This window comes from Anas platyrhynchos, chromosome 5, assembly GCF_047663525.1.
Source record: "Anas platyrhynchos isolate ZD024472 breed Pekin duck chromosome 5, IASCAAS_PekinDuck_T2T, whole genome shotgun sequence".
Taxonomy (NCBI): domain Eukaryota; kingdom Metazoa; phylum Chordata; class Aves; order Anseriformes; family Anatidae; genus Anas; species Anas platyrhynchos.
The window spans coordinates 12,764,629-12,776,926 of record NC_092591.1 but is presented as its reverse complement, the minus strand read 5'-3'; the positions used below and the strand labels follow the sequence as shown (position 1 = coordinate 12,776,926).

General features: G+C 46.4%; 1 protein-coding gene across 3 annotated transcripts in view; it reads left to right on the top strand.

Moving 5' to 3' along the window:
* The window catches only part of EVL (Enah/Vasp-like), a 141,844-nt gene that overhangs the window by 18,764 nt on the left and 110,782 nt on the right, over nt 1–12,298 (top strand). For 2 of the 3 annotated variants that reach the window (XM_072038302.1, XM_038179836.2), the window contains exon 1: nt 2,064–2,245. The exons of the other annotated variant lie outside the window; for it this stretch is intronic. In XM_072038302.1, coding sequence (XP_071894403.1) covers nt 2,223–2,245 — 23 coding nt within the window. In that variant the 5' untranslated portion in view covers nt 2,064–2,222. Of the gene's footprint in view, nt 1–2,063; nt 2,246–12,298 lie in introns of those variants that run through there. 3 annotated transcript variants of the gene reach the window in all.

The following is a 12,298-nucleotide window of genomic DNA, read 5'->3' as shown; positions in this document are numbered from 1 at the left end:
TTGCAGGAACTGGAAGACCAGACAGTGATGTGGTAAACTCCGTTTCAAAGAGAATGAATACTTGGGGGAACCGTACACTGTGTTTGCTGCGAGTGGTGTAGAAAGGTTTTTGTTTTGACCAGCATCAAAAGTGAACACGAACATCTCAAGTGACAAACAGCCCTGCTGTGCTTGAAGTCAAGGCAGAGTGAGATTGGGGTGAGCAAGAAAAGTGGGGTTCAGCCTTTCCTCTTTCACCTGGGAGGGGTTTTGGTTAACTCTGACTTTGGAGGTAAAATCCCCTTTCCTACAAAGAGAGAGGCCGAGCACTGGCTTGCACGGGGCTACCTCATCTGTGCCGGCTGTGTGGGTGCTGTGTACAGTGAGCATACTTGTCGTGAAGTGTGTCCTAAATATGGAAGATGACTTTTCTTAACGGTTGTGTTCTCTCTGGAGGTTTTAATGTCTTATTAGGCTGTAACCAGAAACAGCTACTTTGCAGTCCCTCTCTCTGGGTGCTTGTGGAATAATTCATTTGCATCAGATGGTGTGACCGCGTGTGTTTCTGTGTTCCTACAGCGTGCCCTTATTATCTCTTAACACTATCACATTTGCTTAAAGGAAAATAAAACCAATCCCAAGGTCGTTACTGCTTTAAAGACACCATGTCCCAAGTAAATTCAGATTCCCTTTGTTCCCAGGGGTGACTCTTTGCCATGGGTGCTTTTCCCTTGCACTCTAACCCCTTCTGTCTCCACTTTTTCACGACCGTGGGGTCAGATGCTGCGGTGGCACAGATCGCTGTGTCCCGGTGATGTTGCTGCCTGTATTTTGCTTTGCCAGCCTCTGAATCTTGTAGCTCAGTGGGGCAGCTGTCCCCAGGCAGGGTGCCCTGAGGCTTTTCAGGGGCTGTAGCTGGGTCTGGGTGGATGCTTCAGCCTTCAGCCAGACTATCCGTGCAAGAAGATGTTCCCTTGTGCTGGGGACGAGCTTTAGCAGGAGAAGAAAGGCAAGTCAAGGCGGGAAGCAGCCCTGGAGCTGCTGCCTCCCCCTGACTTCCCCAGCAGCGCTCTCCCCCTACCCCATCATCTTCCTCTCCCAGGTGTGGGGCTGCCTCCCCAGCAGCTGAACCTCCACCATTTCCAGCAGCCCTGTCCCTTAACCTGCTCCCCAGCCAGCAGCCCAGCAGCAGCGCCCAATTCCTTCTGCCCAGCTAAGCCCACACCCTTACCCCTGAGGCTCACCCGGGCATGCACAACCACCCCACAAACCCTTCCTTCGGCCCTGCCGAACTCCCCTGGGGCTGCCGGCAACCCCGCGGATGAGCCCCGTCCATGTCCCGAACAAGCGGGGTCCCGCGGTTCTCTGCCTTTTGGGGTGCCCCCCCGCAGCATCCTCGCCGTTGCCGTGGCGATTGCGTGCGCTGTTGCTAGGCGGCTGGAGCATCTTCCCTGCCTGCTGCAATGCCGCCAGTCCCTAACTTTCCTCGCTCCTCTTGCCCTCCTTCTCTTTGGCAGAGATGGCTCTCACCCCGCTTCGTCCCGCGGCACTGCTGCGAGGTGTCGGGGTTAACCCTATAAAACGTAAAAAGCCCACGCGGGTATTGCCAGTGGCATCGATGGCAACGAATTCAGGGCTGAAGGAGTTAAAGTGGTTGGGGATAGACTACAGAGGAAATGATTTCTAGTAGATAAACTACTTAAAATGTTCTGGCATTCATGGAAGGGGAGGTTGGTGGCTGCAGTCTTTTGTTGCATTCCGGGTGGTGTAAATGACTAAAAGCACAGCCTAAAATTTCACAGCAAGGTAAGAAAATCAGCTCGAGTGGGCCTGATTAATCTCTTGGGTTATGCTATATATTTAGTTTTTTCTCATCCTCTGCTTGCGTTTACCGATTTTGATGTAGCATGTGAACGTTACCGTAGCCTGTCGTGTCGAGTATTTGACTTATTTGGCTGGGATAATAAAGCTATCAGGCTGTATTCTCGGAGTGTGCTGCATTAATCAGACTTGCAGGAATGATCACATGGTCCTCTATCGCCTTTCCCTGGTAGCTGCTGCTTGTCAGCAGCTGGCTGAGCTGTAGGCTGCAGGCCAGTATCTGCATACCCTTTCTCTTCAGAATATTTCAAATATCCTGTCTCGTCAGTATGCATTTTGCTGCGGTTTGACAAACTAAATGGTCCTCCTGCACGTTAAGAAGATCGTTTTACATTTCAGAGCCTTGGTGTAGTTACTAGGCCATGTATGCATTTGAAGAATTCAGGTAGGCTCTCTGTTTTATCCATCAGTGTGCTCGGTTTTTGTTCTCACAAGGTTTTTGCTGTGTAATGTCAGTCAGCTCTACAGTTAGCTCTTCAATGTGCAGATATTTCTGGTGGTTTTTAAAACCTCTACCCTTTGCATGGGGAGAAGTGCTTGAAGGGCAGGATGCAGGTAACGGCAGCTAACTGCATGATGAAGTGCAAAGCCGGGGAATTGATTATATCTTGCACGAATTTCATAGCCGTGCAGCCAGAAGCAGCGAGCACAGTGCAGTTATAAATATAAACCAGAACCGTTCTGTTTAAAAGGGTCTTTGCTATTTTTGGTGGCTCGGGATCTGACAGATGCTCCTGCGAGATGCAATACGGATTGTGATGGAGAAGGGAAAATTGATGCTGGGATTGTGTATAGGATTATATTTTATGCTGCTGCAGAGTGTGCATGTCTGTCTGTCGTAATCTTGGGGCTGCAGAATTCCACGGGAACGATGTTTAAAGTGACGATATGGCTGAGTTTGGTGGGCTTGGTTTCATGTTTGCAAACATTTGAGCAACTGTGATTGTTAGAGTGTAAAATTAGCACCTTTTATTTGATATTGGTTCTGCTCAGCACTGCCGCTGCCCCCTCTCCTCCTCCATCCCCACCCCCAATGTAACTCCATCCTTATGCAAGTATTGGGGGCTCCTAAAACCTCAACAATTTTTGTAGACATGCAAGCAACAGAATTTCTACAGAAATTGATTATTTTATCTGCAGTAAAACAATGTTGGGCTCTAAAAATTTCTGGTCAGTTGCAAGGTAGGGGGGTATCACTTTTTTTTTCCTAATTTTGCTTGGTGTGTTCAGTTTCTCATAACTTATGTTATAAAATGTCTGGATCAAATGGTGACAATGTTTTAGCAGCATTAGGGGTCACCTCATGATATGTCGCTCTGTATATCACCATCATCATGTACCTTAAAAATACTCTGTCCTTTTCGATTCCAAAAAGAGATGGTTTGACCAAGTATGTAATTAGATGAGAGGTTGGATTGCCCTTGTATGCACAAGGAACACTTTGTACCAAATATTTTCAAATTAAACTTTCTAGCATCAGACAAAATATCACCAACATTATTTCTGTCCTTTGTCAAACACTTAACATATTGGCAATTTGCCTTATTTCATGCTTTGCTGATCAGTCCTACATGGAAGGGAGCAGTGTCAGAAGCAGGAAAAGCAGCTGCAGGACCCCCCGAATGTCCTGATGCCAGCCCGAAATGCTGAGGAGACCCACGCTAGCGGTGTGTGCTTCTGTTGTGAAATGCAGCGTGATGCCATCTGACTGAAAAGATTTTACTGGAAGGCCAGATAATGCTGTGTAACTGCAGTTGTCATAGGGCTGTCAGGAGATGCCTCAAATCTTGACATCGCTGATTGTTGGCAGTAAATTAAGCTGCAAATGGGCCCCAAAGTTACTGTGCCGCTTACTGCGCCCGCAGAGTGATTTGTATTTCACCCAATTGAATCGATCCTGCTCTTAATAGAGTGAAACTCCCAATAAATCTACCCAAAGAAAAAAAAGGAAAAAAAAAAAGTGTTTTAAAAATTCTGTTTTAAAAGCCTTCTCTGTCTTTCAGTGGTGTTCCTAGACATCTTGGGCCAGGAAGGCACCTACTTTTATGGCAAGAATGGTCAAATGCCAATTACACACCCATTAGGATTATTAAATTACTTGTCTTCCCTTAGACTTGCTTTGAAAATAGTATTAACATTTGATGTGCAGAATGCTAGACCTTTTCTCTGGAATATTGAGCACTGTGGTTTCTGTATGGCAGCGTTTAAATGACATCTGTTTTATTGGGCATTTCAGCGGTGGTTTGTTAAGGTTGTGTCTGCATGGTGATGGGTTTTTTATGGTACGATTATTCTCATGCCTGTGGCTGTATTAGGTTTTGGTGGGTCAAAATGTATTTTGCAAGAGAAGGAGAAGAGGGTTGGTCAAGTTGAGCAGTGGGGTGGAAGAACCCCCATGGGTGCAGTGGAGGAATCAGTAGATGGCACCCTTCTCTGGACTGATGGCCCCTGGTGCTTGGAGGTCCCGTGCTCTTCATAATGAGCGTTTTCCCACGTGCATAAACCATCAGCACTACCTGCCCTGCCCGGCAGCCCGACTGTGACCTGCACGTGGGTGCTCACGTGCATCTTGCAGAAGCATGGCTGTCTCCATCCTCTGGTGCACCGACGTGGCTTGAGGAGCCAAGCACCAGGCTGGAGAGGTGGCCGCCCTGTGGTGCCTGCTTGTGCAAACCTGTGCAGATGTGTGTGTCATTTCTGTATGTGCTGTTTGGTATGTTTCTTGCTGTCTCCAGGCTGGGCCTTAAAAACCCATAGGATTCCCTGGACAGGTGGCAGCCTAACCCGAGAGGTGTCGTGTCTCTGTCCCCGTTCCCCCAGCAGTTTCAGTTTGATGCTGCTCTTCACTTCCCCAGCTGAACAGTCCCAGGGTATTTGTGTTGAGTGGGAAGCCAGGAGCTGGAACTCGATGATCCTGGGGGTGCCGTCCAGCTCCGGCTGTTCTGTGCTGCTAAGCAGCGCTGGGCATCCTGCAGGAAGGTCTTACCCAGGTTATGAAATGACCCCGGTGTGGTGTTGGTGAAACACCCGTTGGTGAAGCCCTCTGGGACAAAGCGTTACCACGTGGCTGCTGGGTGAATGAACAGACTCGAGCCTCGGAGGAAATAAGGGAGTAAATCCAGTGAATGAGCTCACGGCTCCTTGCACGGGGAAGGCTGGGTTTATCTTCCTCTTGGGAAGCACCTAATGTCCGCAGAAAAACTGCAGTGGCTTTTAAGGTGAGGGTGGAAGGAGCTAAGGCGGCTCTCGGTTCCCAGAGACAACTGGGTTCTGCGAGACACCGGCTGGGTCCGTGTTTGTGCCGAGTTTCTGTGCTGCCTTCACAGAATCTCAAACCTTGTGTACATTTTGTTTATGCCTGGAGGTAACACTGTTCCTCAGCCATGCTTTTATCCTCTCCTGCTGACCTCGCTGTCTGAAGAGGACTTGGCACATGAAGCCAACAGGAGGTGTCACCCACTTGGCCACGAGTGGTGCTTCTCTGCCATTATGCTTAGCCCAGATTTATCTCTTTAGCACCAGAGCACAAACGCATTCTTTCTTTTGTTTCCATGCCTTTATCTGTGCGGGATATTACTTGGTATTCTTCACAGTGAGCTACTGTCTGTCTATTTCTGATACACCGCCCACCACGGCATCGCAGTATTTTTAACTGCATCTTCTATTCCCCCATCCACCGAGCAAACCTGAGAATGCTACAAAAAGGAAAATGAGGCTTTTGAAGTAGCTGCCTGTGAGCAGAGGAAGCAAAATCTGCTGATGAATAGCAAGCAAAGTTGAAAATGAACGTAAAGCTTTTCAGTGCAGGGTTTCTGCCTTTCTGCAGTGGGCGCAGAACCTCTCGCCCGATGATCCCCAACCCGGCAGCAGCGCTCAGGCAGTACCTCCTGATGTTAAAACTCAAAGCCAGGTGGCTTTTGCTTCCCCCTGCCCCAAAGAAATAGCAAAATCCCTCACAGAAAGGACAAAAGGCTGATGCACAGGAGGAAGGAAGGCCTGTCTTCTGTGGCTTGTCGGGCTGAACGCCCCAAAGAGGAAGGCTGCCTGAATGCCCCAGTTTTCAGAGGTGCAGCTGCAGTTGGGATAGCCAAGCAACTTCGGGAAGCTCTAGATGAGGCACTTGAAGGGATTTGCCTGTGCCACAAATTGCTCTTTAAAGGAAATAAGATCTGCTGTTCTTTCCTGCAAGAAATACGATCCTGTTGATGAGCAAGAAGCAGCAGGAGAGTAGCTGAAGGAGTATCTCAGCGGCTACAGGAGCGTGGCTTTTGCAGAGAGGGACAATGGGGTTGCAGCACTACAGAGGAGTGGAACAAATCACTGCTCCATGTCAGTGACTTTGACCTCCAGGTGAGATGGAGCAGCTAGTGAGAAGCTCACCAGATAGCGCAGTTACTCTTCTGTGACAGGAGTGAAGAGGAACCGGGGCGTCATTGTTGCTGAAGCCACAAAGTGTTAAAACACAGGGGAGCAAATGAGCTTAAAATGGACAAAACCCAAGGGTGGTATTTTGGCAGCCCACAGTTGCGTGCAGTGTCTTAGCCCCTTCTAACCTGCATTGCTGGGTGATAGCCACCGAAGTGTGGACCTGGAGGCTGGAAGGGGACAGCCTGGCTCCGGCAGCCAAGGGCTTTGCAGGCACCCTGAGGCTCTGCTTGCTCTGCCCCTGCTCCTCCAGCAGACCAGCTGGCTGCATTTGGTTCTTTTGTCATTATGCGAGTACGAGGAGATTGCATGTAAAACTTGATAAAAACACATTGCTGAGGCAGAAGCTTTGGATTACACATGGAACTGGCAAATCTCGTTGTTCTTGTTGCATATTCCATATGATGCATCTCATCAGGGAGGATGCGTGTGCCCAGAGGGGACTTACAGCTGTAAGATCCCTAACACCCTTTGCTTCTCTCTTCGTCTTAGAGTTCACACTTAAGTTTGTGACCAAGAGGCCAAATTTTATGGGTTTGTTTTTGAAACTAAATTAAAAAAAGGAACCGGTTGCTTTTTTTTTGTTCCTTTCTGAAGGTTGATGCCTGAAATCTGCCCTTTGATATCTGAAATTGGCTTTAGATACTTGAATTCGGGACAGTTGTTATTTATCCACACAAGACAAAAACCCTGAGGAAATGTTGCTTCTTTATACGGCAGATTGAATCAAATGTTTTTGCTGACATATTTTTCCCCGTGACAACTGACACTGCAGTTGTCACATATTTCCTTGCTTTAGCGCAGATACGTTTGAAGAGCAGGAGAGGAATACTTCTGAGGAAGTAATGCGAGAATACCGTTGCTGGGAATGAAGATAAGCACATACCCTTCTCATAATTGCTGTGTTGTAATATTTCTACTGAAGAGGAAAGTATCTGGAGACTCTTTGTTAGAGATTGTGGGGTGAGGTTTGGCCAGATTTTACGAGAAAAACATCCTGGTGCCTGGGAGTATAATTTTATCCTAGCTGTAGATGTGAAAGAAAATTTATCTCAGGATATTTAGTGGATTAAAGGAGCTTCAGAGTGTGTGTTAGGAGGTAAATTCCAGATGCATCAAAGCCAGTGTAAATTCTGTGGGGTGTGCATTTAGTGCCTGAAACGTGGGGCAGTCTGGGGAGGAATGCCGTGTTTGTGTCTTTGCCCCTCTCGACCTGCACGCCCTACAGAGCACCCATCTCACAGGCACCAAAGCCTCGGCTGGGCTCCCCAGCACCTGCAGTTTAATCCATTTGCAAAGACATGCATTTTTCTCTCTGCTCCCCTTGCCTTGTAGGTGTGGCAACCTGACTTTTTGCATTCTTCTGTTGTCTCTCTCATCTCGTATACATGTTTATACCCTCCCCCTCCCTTTATTTATTTATTTACCGTCCTTGCTGTAATATTCACAAGCAAGCAGTAGCTGCCGTTAACGAGGATCCAGACACGCTTTTCAGAACTGAAGCCAGTTATCGAGTCACGTGGAAATTGATGTCAGTCTTTAAAATGAAAAGAAACATGTGAGTACAGACGGCTTCTTTAAAGAACAGAATTAATGATAATTTTAAAACCCACCTGTGGGCATTTATTAGAGAAAGTCATTCACAGTCCTGCTAACTCTGTCTAGCCTTGAGTGCAGTGTCTTTAAAGACTTGAGGCCTTTTATCTTTTGAAGTTTATCCTGTATGGTAAGCAGGAGCTGCCTGCCTGCTTCTCCTTACTGGCAGTGCCAGTTTCTTAGGGGCAGGTGCTTGGCTTTGCTGTCCCAGTGCCTTCCCCAGGTGCCTGTTATCTCTGTCCCTGCCCTGAACTTCAGCCCCACGACAGAGTGTGTGCATGACTTCCCACTTGCCTTTTCTCTGACTACACGTTACAATTAGGAGACATTTCTTCTCAGAAAGAGCAGTTGGGCATTGGGATGGGTTGCCCTGGGAGGTAGTGGAGTCACCGTCCTGAGGGTGTTCAAGGAAAGGTTGGACATGGTGCTTGGGAACATGGTGTAGTGGGTGATGTTGGTGGTAGGGGGATGGTTGGACCAGATGATCTTGGAGCTCTCTTCCAACCCTAATGAGTCTGTGATTCTATGATGAGCTTGAACCCCATCCTCATAAGCTTCCCATTCATCAGTTACAGGTGGAGAAGATACCCTGCTTATAGGGGAAAAAATGTGGCAGGAAAGATGATGCGTCACTACTAGAAGCAGTTTTCATCTGAGAACGTGTGTGCTTTTCAGGAACAAGACTTTTACTCTCCCCTGGTGATTCTGTGTGAGTGGTACCTGTAGCTGCAGACTGCTGGCTGACCAGCAGCTGCAGAGCTTCTTAGTGCCAGCTTGGGTTTAGTTTCATGGTTTGGACTGCACAGCACCACTGGGCCTGTTTCCTTTAGAAACCATAACTGCCTCCTGCTAGAGACCGATTTGGGTCAGGTATGGTAATGAGAAGTATGGTAATGAGAAGTAAAATTTGGGGGTTTGTAGTATTACCTTCCATGAGCAGCTAGAGGAAGGTGACACCTCCGTGCTCTTTGCTGCAGCTGGTGCAGAGAAGGGGAAGGTGAGGAGGATGAAAGTCTGTGAAATAGCCTCTCTCTTTCCATCTAGGTGCAATGAAAGCAAAGCCGTTTTTCGAAGAAGAAAGGGAAGGACTGGGGAGAGAGGCCCATAGAGGAAAGCTTTCCCAGGCGATAGCTGCATGTGGCAGGTGGTGGTAATGCTGCGAAGTGCCACGAGGTTTGGGGTAAAACGGCCTGGCAAAGCTGATTGCTGGGCTAGGCGCAGGGATGCTGGCTCTGTTTTGTGGAGGCAGAGCTGAGGCTTTGAATCTGAAACTGAATGAAAATAAAACTTTTTCAGCTCCTCTTTGGTGAAGGTACGTGCTTTGATACTTGTCAATTGTTAGAAATTGAAGTATGAGCATTTCAATTTGGATCACTTAGGCAGTGCAGCATCCCTGTATTGGTTCAGGTTATGAAGATTAAATTTAAATTCCTACTTTGCCTGATTCTGGATGATATGGGATGACAACCAAACCGTAGAATCATACAGAGCTGCATTTAAATCTGGATTGTCCCCATCCTTGCCGAGTGTCTTTGGCATGTAGCTACAGGGCAGGAGAGCTTATGCTGCCTTTATGGTAACTGATGTATTTCCATACAACATGCTATTGTAGTGCTGCTGTAGCTGTCATGGCCTAAAGATACAAACATGGCAGTGTATGAAGGGAGAGAGAATATCTTGTATTACACCAACTTCTGTAATGGGCAAACCAGGAGAGCTTATGATTATACAACCACTTTGCATATCAGAAACAGAAGTTTCAAACAAGCAAACAAAAATGAAGAAAATATAAAAAACACACAGAAGAAATATAATTCTGTGAAGAAAAAGTTCGGCTTTTCATTAAAGTATCAGTTCTTACCAATACTTCAAATCCTCAGGTAATGTCCCATTAAATTTGGCTGTGGGAGAAAATGAAAAGAGAGGAAAAAATAAAAGCTTGAAGGAAATAAAATGAGAAAAAGTTTAGGAAAATAGATGATTGAAACTTTTGTTACAGATTGAAGAGGATTTTTTTTGTGTGTATCTAAAAGCTTGTCCTTTATTCTGACTGAAAGAATTGGTCTAATAAAAAAAGTATTCCTGCAAACCTTGCCTCCACAGAACATCTCTGCTTGATGAGACAGCACTTTTTGATGTCTTTCCATGCTAACTGCATTTCATGTAGTTAACACTGTCCTGTCCGGCTATCACAGCTTTGCTGCTGTTTGGCAAGGGGCTGTCTCTTATAAAGCTGGGTTAAAATGCCAGTAACAGATGAGACTCTTTTTGTCATTCATTACAAATTATATGAGATCAAAGTCACATTCTTCTTTTAGTTGGGGAATGGAAATCTAAGAATCATATTTCAGAAATCAAGAAAAAATTTGTCTTGCATGGATCAGATATACCTAAGAGCAGGTATCTGCTCTGATTATTACAGGGAGGAGGATCAGCTGGATACTATTTATGAAGAAAATTGGCCTTTGTATTTAAATACTCATACAGATGTGGAATATTTTAATTATATGAAAATTTATGTTTGTTTTAGAGCGCTAAATAATGTGGAAAATCTGATTCTAGATTTGTCTATGTGTATTGCAGAATGGAGGGAGTTGGAATTATGACCTTATCGTTGTAGAAGCTGCTATTTTTCTTATATTTATGATCTTTCAGTGCATCAGGTTGCGGGTAAATAAGACTGATACAGACTTCTACTACTGGAAGCCACTAAAACTGGGAGGGTAAAACATAGCCTGTGTGACTTCAGTAGTAAGATGTATCAGTAAATGTTTGCAACTGATGAAGTGGTAGAGGTAGGTAATGGTGATGAAAGCCTTTTCAGAAGAACATACAAAAAGACAAAGTGAAGAAAAATTCACATATAACCAAGAAGAATGCAGTAGGAGCAAGGGAAGCGTGTTTTGTTTGTGACCTTGTCACCAGAGAAAGAGGTTATTGCCTAGAGCCTATACTGTAGGTCGCATGCAGTTACAGTACCACTTGGGCATAAATAAATGCATGTCCCAGTTACGCCAGATGACTGCACCATCACTGTACGCCCTTTGAAAGCAGAGAATACAGCCCGAGCTTCACCCACCGTGCTTTAAAGCAAACAAGGCAGTCCTTTGAGTCTGTATTGTTGTATAGTGTGTGTATGTATGTGTATAAGTGTGCTGTATGGTCCAACTGGACTCATTCCATTATGGTACTGGGACATTTCTGTTGCAAGCAAAACAGAAAATGATTTAGGAATCCTAAGTGATTAGTACTGCGAAAGGTGGGGAAAAAAAAATCAAACAAAACACCAACTTTGGGAAAGGATCACACTTCAGAGACAGTACTGGGTTGTTAGGCAAGATTAGTGGCATTAATAGCAGGCAATGCTTTCACGTCAATAGGTTCCCTATAGCCATTTTTAGCTAGTGCACATAACTAATGGTAATTTCCAAACTCACTCAGACAGCATAGGCTCATTAAACAAAGATATGCATTTATTTAAACTATTTATAAAGTGCACTACGAAAAGGAGGAGAAAGAAAACACCTGATTACAGAACAAAGTGAAGAAGAAGAATCCACTGGGTACAGCACATGTAAGGTATCTAGATCATTTCACATGAAAAAGATGTCAGATTTAGCGTGGAAATTCCTGACGCTGCTGACAAAGATGTAGCAACATCCTGGCTTTGAAGGTTGAAGTAGGAGAAAATCAATCCTGAAATACGATGCCATTTCCCAGCAGTGAGGTTTGTGGAAGAGCGGTGGTATTGAGGGGAAAGCCGTGCGCTTGTTGTCACCTCGGTGCTGGGCTGCAGTTTCGTACCTTTTATTCTCTACCCCACGGAAGGGATCGCATCCATGCCTGGTTGTGGGTAAAAGCTCGGTGCAGCTCTGTCCCGACAGCTTCCTACATCCTCTCTGAGCTCCAGCCACGCTTGTGTTCCCATCGGTCTGCGTCAGGGTGACCCTGATTGCCAAGTCCTCAGGACTTCGCTTGGCAGCTGCTGCCTGTGTGGGCGAGGGGCGAGCAAGGGGTCAGGCACAGGCCGTTTCTCCCTGTGGATGTGCTATTTGGCTCCCGAGGTCCGGAGCATATTTTGCTCTGCTTTCCTCATTGCTTCCCGTGGAAGCATCTGAGGTCAGCCCTGCTGAGGACAGAGCCCTGAGCCTGGGGCCGTGGGGAGGAGCTGGGCCTACGCTGCTTCGGGCGGCGTACTGCTGGGGGTAGTGTTGAGGGCAGAGAGCCTCCTCCTCACTTCTTGGGCTTTTCCCCCATCAGTTTCCCCACTGTGGGTTATGATCTACATAGAGTGAGGCATCCTCATGACCTCTGACCTCCTAAAATCTGTATCTGCAAATTACGTATATGTAAATTGAAAGAACCAGCCTATGAACTCCATCAGGTCTTCTAGTTGTTTCTCAGCGCTTCTGAAGGA